The following is a 20795-nucleotide window of genomic DNA, read 5'->3' on the forward strand; positions in this document are numbered from 1 at the left end:
CACATTGCTTTGTAAATATGTTGGTTAGTTTTATTGCGGGATTTAAAACGAAAAAAAGGTTTTCTAATTTTCTTTTTTGTTTAATTTGAATAAGTTTAGGGAGATTTTGCTTAATTATTTTTTTTTTAATTAAACGAATGATAAATTTTCTGACTTCCAAAGACAGACAACAGCTTTGCGGCTAAAGTAATATCAACATGTTTGTTTAATAGATTAATGACTTTAGGCCAGGATTAGATAGAATACACAATAGGAGATTTTAAATACGCTTTAGTAAACATTACATTGATTGAATGCGTAATAACGAGCTTACATTATTCAAATATATTGTGATGAAATATTAATTAGTTATATTAGTAAACATACAAAAATACTTTACCCATACTTTGTCCTAAATTTTGTGAATGGGTACGCACTTGCTTTGAAAGTAAAATTAACTTAATACCAAAATTTAATTGACTTAGACACCGCTTTCGGCCCATAAACACTTTTCGTCCAGTGACAAAATTACTTGAACACTTTTCGGTCACATGTCATTTTCACCAACCGTCCATCTAAATCACGAAGCCCTTGCAGCGTAGTGGAAGATAACCTCGTGATGAGTTTTGAAAGTTGCTTTTAACGTTCATCGGAGATAAGTGCAAGTAGTCAATAATAAATGGATCTGATGGTTAGCCTCAGAAAAAACAGGAAGGCAAACCGGTGCCATCGATCAAGTAGCAATGAGTAATGAAAATCATTAAAGACATTTGAGAAATTGAAAACTAACGCGAAATATATTGTCAGAAGACCAATATAAGAGATAAAACTAAAATTCATAATATATTTAGAATTTATAATTTAATGAACGATAACTTTTTTGCTTGTTTTCCAAATTGTACTGAGCTTACAAATTATTGTCACAACTCACTGAAATTCAACTATTCTATTTATATAAAATGTCATCATATCCTTTTGTTAACTAAATAAAGTTCTGCGACATTGTTTGTAAATATGGACAAAATGCAATCTTCTTGCTGCAAGTAAGAATCGCTCAACATATTTTTATCTGCCAATGTAAGAGCAACAATGCCAACAACAACTTACTTGTTGCTTTTTGCAGTTGAACGTGTTTTTTGTTGCATTATGTAGACAATACTAAATGGTTATGTGCACTTAAATATTATGAACTTTACTGCAAATACTGTAAAGTATAATACGAAATAATCAAAATTCCTTTTGAAAAGATTACAAATATATCTTAATATATAAATATCACGTGTCACGTTGTTTGTTTTCGATGGACTCCTAAACTACTGAACCGATTATAATTAAATTTTTAACACTGTGTGCAGTTTGGTCCAACTTGAAAGATAGGATAGTTTATAACTCTCCTTATAGTCGCATTATTTATTTATTGCAAATTATTTGTTTATTATTAGCAAAGAGCTATCCACCAGTTGGTGGCGCTAAGTTCGCTATGTTACTAAATTCTAAATTTTCATGGATTTAGGCTGTCATAACAAAAGCTGCCACTTGCTAAAAACATTAAATGAAAATGCGTTGTTTGAAGTTTATATTATTTGTGGTAAAATTATACGAATCTATGACTTCCAATATTATAAATTTAAGAAAAAATCACATACAATCCGTGAAATAAATAAAGTTATGTACATATGTATGGTCAGACAAATAAGCAATGCTGCCACTCTTTTCCAGTAAATCTTCCTCGAATTTGGGAGATTTCAGAGGAATTTAGGAAATCGCAGAGTTGATTTCTGCATGTATTTCCTAAATGCAAAAAAAAAAAAATTTCATTTATTTGCATTTAGGTATAGAATTTTGTATGGCTAATGCCCGGTTTCACCATACTTCCATACTTAAGTTGTGCCTAAATAAAATCTTAGCTAAGTATTGTTGCAAACTGAGTAGTCGTTTGCGTTTCACAGTCAATGCTTAATTTCTATAAAATTTTATTATGATATATGGCAACGTTATGGGCAACATATGTTTTACAAATGTTATTCATAAAAATATGTTTGAAATATTTAAATTATAACAGACAATACATAAATTTGCGAGGAAAATTATATCAAAAATTGATGAAAACAACAAAAGAACCCCAGATTTCATCACCAGCGAGTCGGAGCACCTATGGGAACTGAAGGAAAAGTATAAGCTGTTATTGAGTGCAAACGAACGGACACTTGCCTACGCTACGAAAGATGTCGCTGAAAATTCAAAGCAAATTCAAAACAAAAATCAGCTGTTATTTAGCGTGTTGGAGAGCCATCTTCTTTATTTGTTTACACGCTACACAACAAAACAAAGAACGAAATTCGCAAAAAAATATTTAAATTGATCAGAGACGTTATTCCCTGAATATATTAACATTCCATACAAATAAATGGCCTTGAACAGAGTTCAAAAAGCGTTTTAATTATTTCAAATAAAAATTTGGCGGGGCGAAGTTCGCCGGGTCAGCTAGTAAATATATAAATTATAAACTTAACCTTTAGTTAGAATACGTCCGACTAGTGGGAAGAGGGACACATCAATATTGTTCGATACCGGGGTGCCATTTTTGCTGTAATATTTCTTAACATTATCAGTGTTGGTTTGAAGAGGTGATTCCCGTGAATGCATCGTGTACAAGTTCTATATGTACAGTTTATGTGACATTCGAAGGCATTCGTAATGCCGTGCGCTGACAATTTACTTTGTATTATACTTTTGATGTAAATCGAATTGATAGCCCAAAATTAAAATTGTTTGTGTTTATTTATTTCATTTGTAAGGCTCACTACAAAGTTTCAAAATGTACTTCACGAAACTTTCATATTTCATAACAAAATAAATTTCACAAAGATGTTTAGCATTTTGTCGTAGTAGTAGGGTGACCTCGGTAGAAATAAATGTGAATAAATTAATTACAACTACATACGCACTGCTCCACGTCGAATTGTACATTTCACTTTCATTCCAACACATTTCCACATACGCCATACAGTCCAGAATATATTTAGCTAACGAGACCTTCACCTGGCACTTTCATATGTGTAGGCGTGTTGGTAATTCATCAAATGACAGCATTTTGGGTGGCTGCCAGGTGATATGGATCTTTACAAGCAATTTAATGGCGAATCCGTTCAAATATGAAAAGGTACAACATTACTTATGTTATGCATATTTAGCTACGGATATATATATATATAACCATAGGTGTATCTTTGCTATTAAACATATGAATTTTGTGAAGAAGAAAGTTTAATTTTTCTTGAATAAACTTTTGGTTTACTTGTGCAGTAATATGACTTGAGTTAGTGTGGGATGGCTATAAAGTTTCTTTTTAATGTAACGACAAATTCTCTTTTTCGCTGACACACCTTTTTGGTACACAACTTCAAATTCAGCTATATCTGTATTCGGTTAGTTAAAATAATAAAATGTGCCTCCTATTATATTTTCAAAATGCATGGCATTCCTCATGCCTTTTTCTTAATATTCTGTCACTTAATCCTTTTTGCATTCGTCACACAAATTTAATTTTAATGTTAAATGTGTTTGGTAAATTTCCTATTGATTTTAAAGTTCCCAAAAACTAATTGGCTTTTAATATCGCTTTTGGCGTTCTTTCGTTATATCCTTACAGTTAATAGAAAACTGGGATTTACAAAATCGTCGCGGTGAATATTATATTTTCATATTTCCATTATTCAACATAGGCTACTCGAAATGATCAAAGTGAATTTACAGCCCTATTCTGTGCATTTGACAAAATAACAAAAAAAGTTTAAATTTTTTTCAGATTTTTATCAAGTAAGAACTTTTTGGGTATTCTGAGATAATTTTGATAAAATGAAAAGCTTCAGTATGCATAGCTTTTCCCCACACGGGTGGGAAACAAATAATGTAAACAGAAACAGCTGATTCTGTCCAATTATATTCGAATTTAATTGAAAAATTGATTTGAATTATTTTTTAACGTAAGTTTTTAAATACATTTCAATATTTGTTTCAAAATAGTTAATAATTTAACTTCAATTTCACAATAAATCCATTGCTTTTGGTCTATACTTTTCTTAGGGTGCGCAAATATTCCATGCTCCGAAGCTGGCACTATTTTTCATGCAAAAGGCCGTTATTTGGATGAGTGTTTGTTTTAACCGAGCCTTCTTCAGTGTGGCTTCGTTGATAAGTTTGGTTTATGATTGACCAAAGAGTTATCAGCCTATCAATCCGATTCTTATGTTGAGATATCGACTGAAGCCTTTCAGACCTGATGTAAAGTATTTGGTTTGGTTTCACAACTCCATTTACTCTATATAGATGACAGGGTTATACCTTACCAAAGAGGGAGTGCCGCGCGTATTAAAAGTTGATGGATAATCAAATGGCAGAGCCTATATATTCACTTTTCCATCCCAGATCCTCCATAGCCTCTTGCTCCCCCGCAAAGCCGTAGAATACTTCATAATATAATACATATACAAATGTCCTTTATAATATATTTAAAACTGTTTGGAATGCAATTTTGATTTAGTTGGTTGTTATGTTTAGCTTCAGAAAAGTTCCTTGGAGACTACGAAATCTAAACTTTGTTCTTTGTTGCCAAAAATTTGCTAAACTGTAATCGCATGCAATATATAGAAAACAATTTCGTCAATGTTACCCTCATTATTCTCATTTTTTTATACAAAAAACGGAAAAATAAACTTCTTAATATATTATAAAAACGGCTCAATAACGCGAGCCATCCACATGTTCATAAAATATCTCAATTGCAACAAATTCACTTTCACAATCATCCACAGCGAGATATTTTATTTGTCAAGAGCATTTTACTTCTTAACAACTTATAAAGAAAAGAGCTTTTTATTTTAGACACAGAATACCAAATGCTTGATAAATTTCAATTTTTTACAAATTAGAAATTTGTTGAATTTGTAAAGTGCACAGGATAGGGCTATTAATGTTATTTAACGAATTGCTTGAATTGATAGTAATTAAATATTTACATTATCTCGGTAAGCGCTTTCACAAAGTTTTAATGAACGTAAATTAAGTGTTTATGGTTTCACAACTTTCCTACATACACAGTGTACCAACTGTAAGTACACCCTTGTCTATGCTTAAGCACTTGCGCTACTTTGCTTGCTACTTATCCTCACTCATGCTTATTGCTGAAGTTTCGTTTGTACCACCACTTTGCTACGTTACTACATAGGTCGCGGCAAAGAGAAAATGCGTTCGTAATGAGTTAGCTGCTCATTTTCCACTCGCTGCCAATATAAGTACGCATCTAAATACCCGTTCATAGTGACAAAAGCGCAGATTACAATAACTAACACAAGAGTGTATATGTATATGTGTGGCTTATCAGCGTACTTGGTTGGGTGCAGTTCCCCTTAGAGTTTACTTAGTTACAAAAATAATTGGCCTGCACATGATGCAAAAGTACTGCACTTACATAAGTATATATAACTTTATATATACATACATAGATACGAACCTGTCTGTGCTTCTGTATACAAATGCATAATCATAATCATATTGTGGCCTTTAAAGCTTTGTTAGTTCACATTAAAAGTTTGCTGAATCAACTTGGAATAAGCACAATTTACTCACTTACTTACTTGGAATCATTGTACTGCGTAACTTTGTCTGATGCAACTCACTATCTAAACTCAGAAAATTCTAGAGAAAGTCGTTTAAGCATTAGAGAGAATATCATGAGAATATTGCCAAAATAAAATTTAGAAATAACTTAAAATACTTTTGGATAATATTATATCTCTCATATTCATAGTTATGCTGTTCATTTTACCAAAAAAATTCACATAAAAACTACCGACTAACGACAGATTCTACCAAATGATTCTATTACACATTTATGTTAAATATTCCCATATTTTCCATTGAATTTTTTAGCCAATTTTTAAAGTTGCTAATTTTGATAAAATCTTTTCTTTTATATGTCTATATGTATCCACGCCCACTCCCACGCAAAATTTCACTGCTATAAAAATATGAAGAATCCTTTTCAGTGTCCTACTGTTTTCCAATATTTCGATATCCCGCTGTGCCATTTAACGAGCAATGTGCCTCAATTTAGTTTACACCAACAAATTGTATTTTGTTATTATATGGCCAAAACAAATTAAATCCCATTTTATGGGCATGAAATTCATGATATATTGCAAATCGCTTATATTCATGCTGTGCATTTGTTTTTGACAGAGAATTTTAAATTCTTAATTTTAAAATCAGCATGATGTTATGACAGGAATCACTAAACGCACAAAATTCGTTTCTATAACATTTTATTTACATGAGTAACCAGAAGTGGCACTATATATTCATAAGGATTAAGTAGAACTACTTAAGCTGAACTAAAGCTAAAATTCACACTCTAAAACCAAAATGTATGCCACTCTCCGCCGAGGCTGCAAATATAAATGTTAAGTAAACTTTTTCAAAAGTTACTCATATCATCTATCTTCCACTTTCTACACTTATGGTTACCACATGTGGCGTTTTGTGTTTTTTGGAGTTTAGTTAGTAATGCTCTAAATTAACTAAATTTTGCAGAATTCTAGACGTGTTGTTACATTGTTGTGGTTTTTCTAGTGAAATACATGTCATTTTAAACCTTCATGTAAACTTTTTAATGCAAAGTTTGGAAAAGTAATTGTATGAGTTTGTCCACATGAAACGCTGATTGAAAATAATATGTTTATATATGTATGTATTTGTTGAAAATTACTAATTCTTCCTCCAATTATGATATCTTTTCTGTTTTGTTCAGCAAGAATGGCATCATATGCTACAAATCCAGCCATGAACAGGTGTATGGTAGTCTCCTACCTTTCTACTTATATATGTGAAACTCATTACTTTTATATTTTTCATGTCAATTAATTGTTCAATATTATTGTTAAATGTACGAATGAATTAAATTGTAGAAAGTGAACTCTACATATGTTTCATATTTTTGTATTAACATGAAAACAAAAGCAAATTTTCAAATTATTATATATAATTGTCCACATATGGCGATGATAGAATATACAAAAGTTCCACTGCAACACTAGTTATACGAAAGCATTCCTTTGGAAATTTTAAACTTAATTCCAACATCAAGTAACTTACTAACATTAAGTGTCTACTGGTGTCACACTGGTATTGTTAAGATAACTAAGTTCTCCCTTTATTCGTATACCTTCCCGTCCACCATTCCGCTTACTCCCGCAGTGTAATATTTGTTCGTCGTCAACTACCCTTCAAGCACATTTTTTACCACTTACAATGGAATTCTTTGTTATTATTCGTTTCAATAGTCTAATGTATGGTAGTACAAAAGAATTCACATGTATGTAAGTAACCATGAGCGTCCATACTAATTCAAATGAATCACTGTTTTCAGTTTTTGAAATGTGATAGTTCCTTTATTTTCTCCGCTCCCCCAAATGTGTATTTTGTTCCCATACCAGACAAATGCATTTTGCATTTTTGTTCAAATACTATAATCCTTTACTGAAAAAATTAAAAGTTATTTTTTGCATTTTCGTTTTGAACACTCTAAAATTTAAATGGACGAAGTCGCAGTAGCGATGTCTATAACACTGTCCAGAATACTTTGATGTTAATAGAGCTTAGTGATATTACACTGTCCAGAATGGGAGTGATACTTACACAATTTGCTTGTTGGCATTATTCGTAGCATATATGAATGTCATAAATATGAAATTGACCATAATCTTTGTAACACTTTCGTACATATATCACACATTTCTGGTTAGCCTGAGATATCAGGATAATATTACAAGATACCTTGCTTCATCATACCAAAAAACAATCATCAACAAACAAAGTAGCCACAGTCATAGACCATATTTAGCATCCATGTGCGAACTTCATCACTTTATATATATATTGATATGCTCAAGGAATGGGAGCACAATGCATTCTTCTCTTTCTATGTATGTGCTGCTGTACATATATACATTCGAGACACCCATCGTAACATGCTTTCTTTTGCCCTGAAAATTTACTTAAGCATCTATTTTGTTGTGTTTAGTTTACTATAAACCCTTTGCTACTTCTGTTGTGGCGCCACAATAGCTGTCGAAAGGGTGTGGTAAATTCCATTATAAATCGTTTTAATACTTTGCTTGTTCACACTTAACAGATAGCTTGAAGGGAAAACTTGCTCGTAGAAATATAAACTATTTTCTTTATCGTACATACTTACTACATACTCATGTATATCTAAATACGGTTTACCCAACGTCAAATTATTTGTCACAACTTAAATTGTTCAAAGCATAATAAATTGATGGCTTAACAGGGGCTCCTTCCACCAATTACAATCATATATATATATTTCTTTTACTATTTTGTTACTTTGGATATCCAGAATTCTTTATTCATTGTAGTTTATATATTAATTTAAAGCAGTAACTTTTATTATGTAAAAACGGTATTCAAAACAGTTGTTAGGGGTTACAAGAAGAAAATGTTCTTCGAACACAATCAAGTAGCGTAAGAAAAGTTACACCGAGGAAAAAGTAAAAAATCAAACTGAAACTAAGAGCGGTTCAACAACAACTCGTAAAATCATAAATACATTAACTCCAAAATTGAAACTGAATGAAGGACATAAGTCAAAGCATTCGCGTGCTGAAAATAAGTGTTTACTTTTTGGACACAATTGAGAATGGGAACTTCAAAGGTATCATTGAAAATTATAAACAAAAGTAAACAGGACAACGCATTTCGAATTAAAATCAAGTTTAATTTAATATTTAGTTATTAATTTTTTCTTAAAATTCAGCGATATTTATTCATTATGCAAGTTATGTGAATAAATTGCGATCTTTACTTTAATTTTTGCACAGAAATATTATCCTAATGTGAACACTCTATAGTTCGAACACCCCATAATGTGAACAGACTTTTTTATGCATTGACTACTCTATAATGTGAACAAACCCAAAAGGCTCTATAATATGAACAAAAGACGTTAAAGTATTTGAATGAAGTTTACACAGATCTTAGCTAATTCTGAATTTGGAGAATCTCCTAATTGTAGAATAAGACTCTCATTTGTATTGCATGTAATGCGTAGAATACTTCAGTTGCAATTTTGTATTCGCGTGGAGTGTTTCGTTTTAGATTTTCTGTTAAAAATGAATTCTAAAAAACACACGTTTTTGACATTGAAGCAAAAAGCTGATATTCTCGATTCTTTAAAAAGAGACTCATCTATGACGTTCTTAGCAAAGAAATATAATGTTGCTAAATCAACAATTTGTGGAATCAAAGCAAAAAAAACAAGTGATTTTAAAGTTCGTGAACAACACATACTCGGGACATGGACATAGAAGAAATCTGCTTCCTTCAGAGCTGCCCAAAATGGAGAAAGCTCTTTATTGTTGGTTTATGAAAATGCGGAATAAAAACTGGCCAGTAAGTGCCTTAATGTTGAAAGAAAAGGCCAAAGTACTGCATGCACAAGTAAAGGAAAATGAATCTAACTTCAACGCTAGTGATGGATGGCTTCAAGGATTTAAAAATGAAGCTCAGCTGGCAACGGAGGATAGACAAATTTTGGCAATGTTTATGCCACCAAACGTTACTCCCTCATCCAACCAATGGATCAAAATGCCATAAAGATCACAAAGTTGCATTACAGAAACAGCATTTTAGCCTCAATAGCAGCTACAAACTCCAAATTACTCGATTCGATGAAAAAAATTACTTTACGAAGAGCTATAAATCTTTTGGATGCCGCTTGGAGTCGTGTCAGCGAAGTAACATTAGCTAATTGCTGGAAAAATATTTTAAATTTTACGGCAGATGATGACGATCCCGAAGATAGTGTTCCGCTCGCAGTTTTAAAAGAAAAATGGGGAGCTGAAATTCGCGCCTTGTTGAGCAATACCGTCGATCTCCTTAACAGTTTGAATGCTGAGGTTTGTTCGTTTTCGCAGAATCGCACAAAGATATGCAGGTTATTGAAAATGATTTTCTTATTAACCATTTCAGGCTGAATTAACGCTACCAGGCGTTCATGATTGGAACGAAGATATTGAAGATGATAATGCAAATGACGAACATGAAGAAGACGACGATTCCGATGAAGGCAGCGTATCGGAGGTAGAGGAGAAAATTATGCGGACTGAAGCAGTTGAAATTTTCAACAAGGCGATAAGGTGGGCTGGTCATGAAAATGTCGATCCAAATGATGTAAATGTACTAAGACATCTAAGAGAGAAAGCTGTGCTCCAACCTTTAGAAACACATAAGATACAGAAAAGGATTACTGATTTTTTCAAATAAAACCTAGATTTTGTATAATATGTGTTATATAAAAATGTATATGTAATGAAAACATGAATAAAATGTGAATTCCAATTTATAAATACGTACTATCCTATTCTTTTGGAGCATTCCATAATGTGAACACTTTCGATAATGTGAACTGCCTTGGTTTTAATTAGGTCAGATTATCGAGCGTGCGCTGTAGTTATATTCTTTCGCCTAAAACTTACAAATTTATTTTCCATTTACTTTTACTTACCGATGAACCCTCACAATTGATTTATGTCATGCCTTATTCATTTCATTCCGATTTGTTTTATTTTTATCACAGACCCATTTAAGTTATTACAGAGCGCACACTTTTGCTATGAAATTCAATGACCACATCAATTATTCTTTCAGCACAATTAATTTAATTTAACACATTTCATCGCTTCCATTGTGCCTAATTTGTGCGGATGTTCTTGCTCACACCCACAAGTTTTTCGCCCATCCATTGTTTAATTGTTTCCCAGTTTTTCATTTATTTCGCAAGTGTTTTATTGTTCCACGAATATTACACGGTTACAATTGATGCCGCTTTTACGCTTATATTCTTTCTTTACTAGCTCATTCGCGATTATGAATGTTTTTATGTAACGTATACGCCTATTGACCACATCGGTGATATTATAGTATTATAGTGTGGCGTTTCAGGGGTTTCCTTTTACTATTAGGTATTGAACGAAGGGCAGTGTGAATGACGGGATAGTGTAAATGTGTAAAAATTAAAACAAAAGACAAAGTAATTGAATATAAACGAAGGACTATTGAAAAACAAAAACGAAACACCAGTTGACAATACAAAAATATAAAAAGAAATATCCATCCTTATGTTTAGATACTGTTTTATACTTCGTGGCTTCCACAACAAGGGTTTGCTACCTAACAATTCCCACTAAAATAAACCGCATCATAAATGTTACATAGATTATTAATAACATAACCTAAACCGCTGATGGTATAGTATGCAGTATTTCCTTTTGCGAATGTATGTAACACTTCAGTCTGTAAAGTGAAGAATATAAAATAAATTGGATTCTGAAAATTGAAACTGAATCTGAAATGTAAGAGTTATTTTAAATACTTTACATGAAGACACTGAATATAATAGTGAATATAATAGTATATGATGTATGCATTTGGGATAAAAATACATTTCATTTAATTTTTACAGCGATCTTAAGTGGTTATAACAAAATATGAGTAGAGCTTTTGCATTAAACATAGCAATATGAGACAAATCTATAAGCTTAATATAGTAGACTGATAGACAGATATACTCATCAACAAATGTATTAACATCCTCAGTTTCAGTTTCACGAGTATTCAGAATTTCGTAAAGGAATTTGCAAAGGGCCCTTAATTATATTAAATATATTTCCCTGAATACAAAACCCGCTATTATTTGGATAAATTTTCCTAAACTTTCAGCTGCACATACTCACTACTGTATGCCCACTAACACATTTCGTGTGAAAAAAAATGTTTGGCACCATAATGTTAGATATTGAATATCTAGTGGACTATGTTATCACTTTTTGTGGTTTCTAATTTAGTAAAAGGACAATAGCACAACACACACACACAATTAACAGTGTTGAACCGCCGTTATTTTTTGTCGTTGTTATAGTTGTGGTTGGACTACAATATATATCAGGTTCCATTGAATAATTTTTTTTGCTCTAACCTTCTAACGCATTTTCCACTTGTCACTTGCCTATAATATCGCTTATATATGGTATTTGTCCTTATTTATTGTTCTTTCAACTGAAATATTATCAAAATGTATTTTTTTTTTTTTGGCTACAGTAGGCGTGTGCCAGCGTTTTAATGCCAATTCAACGGGCAGTAATGTTTAAAATCCGACTGGAACTCTCAAGGGTTGATCTGCTACTAAGAAATGGTACTCTCACTGCTGCCACATAATAATATAAATATAACTAAATAAATAAATATACTAAATAAAACGGTCGTACGTATGACTTCATTCCTCTAAATATTCGCTTTTAACCTTTCTAGGTTACCGTGTCAAGTGCAAGTGCAAGTGCAAGTGCAAGTGCAAATTACTGACAATGAAGTGCATTTTTGTGGATTCTTTCTCCCGGTTTTACCTTGTGTGCCCAAAATATTTGGTAATGGATTGGTTGCTGGAGAGCCGTTTGCAGTTCCCCCTAACTATATACACATGTTTCGATTACAATCTGAAGTGTGTGAGTGAAGGTACTGTTATTACTTTGTGTATTTATCATGTATGTGTGGCAAATGAACAGATATTGGTCGTTTGCCACAATTGCTTGTGGCTTGAGAAGTTGTGGTCATTTAATTTAAATTTAATTACATTGAAATGTGGTTATCATATCATTCTGAACAATTTGACTCATAGTTAATTGAATGTGGCCTTTGAGGATGTGGTTAACGATTGTTCCTTCTATAATTACCAATGGAATACTCATGGCGATCCGACAATATTAGAACGAATTTTTGTGGCTATTTCGCAAAATTTTAGTCTCCGAATTTAATAAATGTTTTAGAGCCGGGTTCCGATAACCCAAAAATTTTCGAGAAAACCGAAAAACTAAACTATATTTTTATAATAAAATAAAATATGTATGGGCTTTTACGTACATTATCTTGCGTACAAATACCAATGTGTATCGGTAAAGTATATCGCACTATTTGGATGTATACCTGTGGTGGTGATATATATGGTTGACGGAGTTGCGTTTAAATTACATATGTATGCATGCCCCAAACACATAAATCAACCCATGACGGAAATTGAAATTAGCACAATTATTCATGCGTCTCACAATGCAGTGGTAGGTTTTATCTACAATAAACAATTACAGTTAGGGCGTGGGGGCAATAAAACAACCACAAGGTTAATTTCTCTGTGCCAAATAATGCAGATACAATTGCTTAAGTGTGAGTGAGTGTATATATTTAGGAAACAGTTTTCGTTCTTGTTACGTTTATAAGTCGTAAATAACAATTAAAATTTTGCTTACATTTTGCTCGATTAATCTTAATTAGAATTTTGGCTTAGTTTTATTTATATTTTATTTGTTATAGCAACTAGTGTGTAATAAATAGATTTATTGTAGCAAATATGTACATATGTGGACGACAAAACAATAAAATATATTGTCGAAAGCTAGGTAGTTTGTAGAAAACTGAACAGAAAAACATTTCAAAATCGACAAAAAGAAATTCCTGCTAAAATAATGTAATGTCTATTTGAATATTGATATCTTTTTATATTGTATTCAAGTATATGAGCGGACTTGCTTACTTCAGTTTATGCAAAATACACACATATTTTAAGGTAGTAGATGATTGATTGCCAATCTCTTTTACACTGGCAGGTATTTTCTCGATAGCTCATTAAAAGTTTTAAGCGTTGGTGGACCACATTATACCACAGATAAGTATTATTAACTATGTTCAGAATTTACAAGAGAGTCACAAAATATAGATAAGAATACAAATATTGATATAACTTTCGAGAGTTATACGAGTTATTGCGTACGTAATTTGCCTTTCCAACTGTAATCAGCTTGTGTAGATCATAGATGTAGACATATCTTGGCATCAGAAGTGTAAAAAATCAAAAATAAAACTCCATATGGAGGTTGAAACCAAAGTTGTATGTACATAAAACAGATATAACACAAGACGCCATCGCACTGTATGTTGCGTATACGTCATGTCGAACTCATGTCATGTCAGTGCGATTAATGACAAATGAAACATATCCACAAATACTTAATACTTGAGTAACGTTTATTTATTTTTGATTATTCGCAGCATCTCACTGCTGCGCTTAGAGAATATTTGACATAAACACCAATGACTGTAATAAAATCTCATGTTCCCTAACTATTTACGTAAAGTGATGAGCAAAAGCTCACGTGCATTCATATTAAATATTACATTTCAGAACAGTGTAAACGAACTTCTGTAAACGTCTGCTTGTAGCTTCTAATATTTTATATTTATGGTTCATTTGCGTTTAATCTTCGTAATAATATTGTCTAGCCTGCTCATAAAGTTCGTTGCCAGTTTATTGACAGCTTAAATCATATTTATAACCGGATGATTGCCTTACTAAATGCTATTACAACAAGTTGAGTGCATCAGATGAAGGATAAATAATATTTGTAATTTGCTTTATTTTAAGAGTCAAAATTTATGGAAATTAAAATAAAAACTCTTTAAAATACGCACACAATTACAATTCATAATAATTTATAAAAAATTTCTTTGATTTCTCAATTGGTGTTCACTCCGCAGCAAGTGATCTGCTTTGTCTTAATTTCTTTGACTTAATTTCTTTCCAAGTCTTTAAAATGTAAATCAAATGAAATCGCCACAATTTGTCTGTGTGTGTGCAAATGAGCTGAACATGGAGAAATCTTCCACTTCTCGTGGTTCAATCTTAAGCTATCATGGGACTCATTCACACCTAGAACATAATGCTTCTGCACATTTGTGAGGTAACGTCACTTCATTGGCGTCTGGCGCCCGCTGCGTATACGCAACTTTCTTAATCGGATTTGGGCGGTCTTTTGGCGGCATGCAAATGTTGTTCTTTGTATTTTGCCAGGTGTCACTTAAATACATATATTCATACGTTTTTACTTTCTTTATTTAATTTAGTGTTGTTGTTTTCAACAAAGTGGTGCACTTGTGGCTGTAAAATCACAAACTTAGTGAATAGCTTCTTTCACAGCTGTTTTGTGAGTTTCAAATAGGAATGACAGTAATTCATCAGAAATATAGTTGCTAGTTAAATGCTGCGTATGTGGATTATAAGTAAAACAAGGTGTTGCAGGTGATGAATATACACACACACATTTGTATTTGCGGCATAAATAGAAAATATGAGTTCATCGTATTTTTGATTAATACCAACCAATACCATGATGATTAATACCAAAGCTTTGTCGCTCGCATACATATTTTTATGGCTTTCACGATATTATTCATGGCGTTTTGCGCAATAGGACGTAAAAGAGATTGTTTATGCTCAAAAGCCTTTGACTTTTTCAAATCATCTTAAAATATGTATGTATATACATTTAGCATGTATGTTTTATGGGGATTCTCTTAGTAGAAACGTATATAAATTGAAATCGTACAACATGCCTTCAAGCACATACATACATACATACATATGTTCTTGCAAATGGCAGAAATTCTTTCCCACCAAATCGTTGATTCATGGTTCGCAGTGATTTTGATAGTTCACCAAACTCAACAGAGATTATGGGTTTGGTGTTAACTGAGTTAATACTAAAAATGTTATTGCTTTTTGTCGGTTTCGTTTTCCACACACTCAATTTGTTGATCGAATTTTTCCGGTTTAATTGAATCACGGCTTCAAATAAAAAATTGCTGTTTTGCAAATATATTTTTTTTTGTTTAGTGAAAAATTGCTGCTTAGCTGTTTGTGCAAGTATTTGATACTGATATTTAGAAAAAATTAGCTAAATACCTATTTTTATTTACTTCAAGCAAGTATGTTTGTATATGTACACACATCATATTACTGATATGCCATGAAAAATGGCAATTTCATTTATTGGCAAGCGCTGAGAAAGTGAGAAAGAAAGAATGCTCGAATGCTGTGAAAACATAAACCGTAAAAAACTTTTCAAATTTCTGAATTATGTAAATACCATGCGGTTACTCACCACTAAACCACACTGCACTTATCTCCTTACATATGGAATAGGATACAAACTACATATATTCTTCCTAATATTATTCGAAAAGTAATTAGTGTTGAAACTTACAAAAAGGCGAAGAAGTTTCGTTAGCTTAAAAATAACGCGAGAGCTTATTCGTCCAATCATTGACATATTTTTGCTACATTAAATACAGATGCGTAGAACGGATGAGCACTTATCCGGAAATGCATAATATTCAAGTTCACGTTCTTATAAAACTGTAGCGACATAGAAAGCACTATTGAACAAAACATCCTGCCCATGAAGAAGCTAAACTACTGTTAAGCCTTTGTGGCTACTGTTAAGCCTTTAAACTTAATCCAAACTAGGATGTTAGGTCCATTTAAAATTAGCTTTGTCACTGCACCGACAATTTGCACTTGTGTGAGTGTGATCAGCCTAAGTTTTACGCTAGTGCCATGAAGAAAATCAAAATCATAGCTTATGTGCTTGATCCTTTAATATGTATATTCACTCTTGTCGTAAAGCATACGTACACACATGTTATGAAATATGAGGTGGAAAGCTGCATCGGATATGTGATTTTATGGATTTGTCAAGGAAAGTGCAATGTATAATGTATAATAAAAGTCAGCGCTGTTAAAGTTTATATGAGTATCCTTACAGAAGCAGTCACATGTTTCTATTTTTATGCGGGGACATGGAGCACTTGTTTGTCTTAAGGGGTTATATACAGTTAGAATTTTCAAAAAATCGATTTTTTTTAATTCATTTTCTTAATGTACATATATTTAAGAATACACACAGAAAATTTCATATCGTTCCGGTGAATATTTTCAAAGTTACAAGCAAATAAAAAATTTGAAAAGGCGTTTTAGAGTGCTTGGAAGTACAAGTACAAACTTTAAACGCGTTTTTCTCAAAATGGTGTTTTCAAAGTCGGTGACAAACATTACTTGAAAACGGCTAGACCGATTAGTCTCAAATTTTAACACGACCTTCTTAAATATAATTTTTAGTAGTTAATCGAAGATTTTTTCTCTCCGATAAATATTTTTTGTTTTATAAACAATTTAAGGCCGAAATTTCGGTGAAAAATCGATTTTTTTTTTTGAGAAACCGCCATTTTGTCAAAAAATTTTATTTTGCTTATTCCTTCGATTAATTACTAGAATTAACATTATTTTAACGAAATCTGTTTGGTTTTTTAATTTCAAATGATCCAGTTCCGAGATATGGTGGTCACCGCAAAACGTCTTTTTTGAGAGGAGCTCCTGGAGATCAGCTGTAGCTCTTTTTCAAATAAATATTTTTACTAGTACTAAGTCTTAAAATACAGTTAAAAGATAAAACTGGGATCAATAAATTAAAAAGTTTTCTCAGAAAAAATTCTGGAAAATTCACTTTCTTTCGGCCGTCTAACTGTATATAACCCCTTAAGTGTTGTGTGATTTGACTGATATTCAATCATGTTACCCCAGGGTCGCTAAGACAGATCACTTCACTTTAATACATGTAGGAATATATTTATTATTAAAGAGAAGAGAATTTAACCCCGAATGCAATAAATATTGTCTCGTTTCGATTGGACGTTTAATTTTTTCCCTATGTTTCCCGCCAATTAGGAAAAATCGTAAAAATGAAAAACCCAGAAATCGCGCGTTGAAGCTTTAGTATATAAGTATATGTACCTGCTCGACGCTTGCTCACTATTTCTCCTATAAGTCCAGTATTTATCGTGATATTTCCTGTATCGCGATATTTATTGAACGTTTAGCATGCAATATTGATGGATCACGATCCATATCACAAAATATTTAAATATTTAAATATTGATAACGTCCAAATATTGGATACATATAATGAATTGCTGTGGAAGCAAAAACAATAGCCAAACATGATTTTCTTAGGTTTTCTTCCGAAATTTTTTTAAAAAATGTACGAAAAAATAAACAAATAAATTTTTTAAATATTTTTTCTTATGAAAACACAAACAACATCGTATAAATATTGACGTAATATATATTGCACGTCTAGCAGTCGCGAAGTATTCCATCAATATTCAATATAGATCGCGATCCAAATATCACGATACATATTGAAGGTGTAGCAGGCCCCTTAAAGTTGCTTTTGAAATTTTAGGGACAAATTCTTGGATAGTTGGGATAGACATTTATGCAAAACAAACTCAACTTTTTTAAGCCTGAAGTCACAGACCGGAAGCTGTCATTGACCGGAAACGTCAATTACGTGCCCTACTTCCGGTTGCAGACCCAGTCCGGAAGTGAAACACCGAAACCAGGAATTTGGATATCGGTTCCGGCAGGAAGTTGTATATCTGAAACCGAAAGTTGGGCACCTGACCAGATATGACCCTTCTTCCGATCCCGGTTGTAGACCGGAAGTTGAATTCCGAAAACCGCACAACCGGAACTGATGTTACTGCCGGTTCCGGAATTCGAGTACCGGAAGTTGAATACTGGAAACAGAAAGCTGAATACCGGCCGAAGTTGGACGAAAGTGACCTTACTTCCGGTTGTGACCAGAAGTTGGGTACCTAACCCGTTCTGGTTGCAGGAATTTGAACACCGGAAACCGGAAGTTGGGTGTTTCGTTAAACTTCCTGGGAAGCCATTTCCTACTTTCGTTGTTTCGAATATGCCTCTTTGCATATGCAACACCATCGCCTGTCGCCTCTGCCATCGCTGTTGCCGGAAAAATGCATTTCAATTTGGTGCCAAAACTGGGATTTCAACCAGGTGACCAGGAGGTGGCTGCGAAAAACAAAACCCTTGTAACTTTTGAATCGGTGATCGTGGAGAAAATCTAAAAAATTCGAATTGCATGGGCTACATGGGTTTATTCTTCGAATTACAAGCGAATTTAGATAAATAAAAATGTGTAGCAAATGGCAAATTTTCCGCGAAAAAGTCGCTAAAACGGGAGAATTTCGAGACCTGACTTGGAAATATAGAAACTAGAATGTACTTTATTTTGTCAATGGAAGTTGCGTATACGCAGTGGGACACAGTATTAAAATACAAATTAATATATGAACTGAATGAGGTTCGTCATGCAGTAAAATAACCTCGGATTCTTGGGGATGAGTCCCAAAACGTCAATAATAACAAATTACTGCAATTGGAATTTTTAGCTAAATTCTAAAGGCAAAAAATTTGACGCCCCATGGTAGGTTTTACATATGTACGAATTTGTGTAAGTGCGTGAACACATCTGTATATGTCGACATGTTGCAAAATCAAATAAATATATTCGTTGTGCAAGGTGATTTATCTATGCGTGATAAAAGGGTTTCACCATTTATAAATATAAATATATATGTACTCAAAAGCGATCTCTGCTGCGCAGAGCGAAATAATTATGTTAGTTGATATATCTGACATTTCATATATAAACATTATTAACATGGTTATGACGTGTTTATTAATAAAAAGTCAGTGAATTTTAATAAAGCAATCATAGAAATTACTGTGACTATGTGTTTGAAATGTTACTCCAATACACGCAATAATAAATGGTTATTTGATTTCAGTTGATGGATAGGAAATATTTTCATTAAATAATTAATTTGAACGACATCCTTGTGATAAGCTCACAGTTGACTGATTTATTTGCATTGAAGTCGACTATTTACTTCCAATTTGATTTCTTTGAGTGCAGCAGAGTGAGAATGCAATCGAAATCTTTGCAGAATGAGATCCAAAATAAAATAATGCCTTTTATTTCTAGACTATATAATAATACGTTTTTTGTTCACACAGTTTCAAATTAAAATTATTTATATGATATGAAAAAATTGTTATAGCATCCGCATCAAATTTCATAGTTCAGTACATGCCTTAATTAGTTATATTCTCATGTAGAAATAATAAAATTAAGTATTCAGCTATTTGTCCATGTGTAAGAAAGATACTGCAAGAGTTTTCCATGAAAATGTACCACGCATTTCACCTTTCTGTTTCTTGTACACTTAACTATTCCAAACAGTTGCTTTGGGTGATCAAATGTTTTAGCTTCATGACGAAGCTGCAATTAACATAAGAGAGTTCATCGCAAATATGTGTCCACGTAAATTACAAATGTTTTTTCTGAAGCAAATTTTTGGTTGGAATTTGTAATTGCAAAAAAATGAATTTACATCTCCAAATATTTCTTTAATTTATTATTAAAAATATTATATCTTTATTAACTTAATGACATATGTAGATTATTAATGTGGCATAACACTGGCAGGGTCATTTAAAATTTTATTACACAATTTATTAGTTACAGTTTTATTTTTTATCCTCAGTTATTTGAATACCAGGAAAACTGTAGGAAAATTTCACACATATGTAGATATGCATACTTTTGGCACTTCCTTTTAGCTAATGAGTTTTGTGTTCATGGTATTCTAGGTGTGTCGCATATAAAAATTTGGCATTTCGTGGAAGTTCTGCTTAGCGGAATTCTAATTTTAATATGCATGCCTTTACTATTGCCGGTTTTATGCTTTGCCGTAAAATTCTCTTTAACTTTGTTCAGCAAATTAGTTGTAAACAGCAGTAGCTCACTAAAGCTTAAAATATGTAAGCCACTTCGCTGGAAGCAGCTAAGGTCACCAAAAAGTCTTTAGCATAATACTGGTGTAAAATATCTTCTCACAGAGAATATCGGATTCGGCTAGGCTACGATGCTAATATGAGTGCTGGAGTGTTTTTTTTTTTTTTTTTTTGATCAGTCAAAAACAAATGT

The 20795-nt window shown here is 32.5% G+C and overlaps 2 protein-coding genes across 2 annotated transcripts in view; one reads left to right on the plus strand and one right to left on the minus strand.

Moving 5' to 3' along the window:
* The window catches only part of LOC105209111 (uncharacterized), a 244326-nt gene that overhangs the window by 138426 nt on the left and 85105 nt on the right, over positions 1 to 20795 (minus strand). The window lies entirely within an intron of this gene.
* Positions 9636 to 10323, plus strand: LOC114805206 (tigger transposable element-derived protein 6-like). The gene is made up of 2 exons (XM_029045814.2): positions 9636 to 9956; positions 10030 to 10323. Exons 1-2 carry the CDS (start codon positions 9636 to 9638, stop codon positions 10321 to 10323), a joined length of 615 nt encoding a protein of 204 aa, XP_028901647.2.

The sequence above is a fragment of the Zeugodacus cucurbitae genome, chromosome 5 (genome assembly GCF_028554725.1).
Source record: "Zeugodacus cucurbitae isolate PBARC_wt_2022May chromosome 5, idZeuCucr1.2, whole genome shotgun sequence".
Taxonomy (NCBI): domain Eukaryota; kingdom Metazoa; phylum Arthropoda; class Insecta; order Diptera; family Tephritidae; genus Zeugodacus; species Zeugodacus cucurbitae.

Coding starts and splice junctions, on each gene's coding strand:
- LOC114805206 (XM_029045814.2), top strand. CDS start 9,636: ATGGATCAAAATGCCATAAAGATCACAAAGTTGCATTACAGAAACAGC. Junction 9,957..10,029: donor TTAACAGTTTGAATGCTGAG/GTTTGTTCGTTT, acceptor TAACCATTTCAG/GCTGAATTAACGCTACCAGG.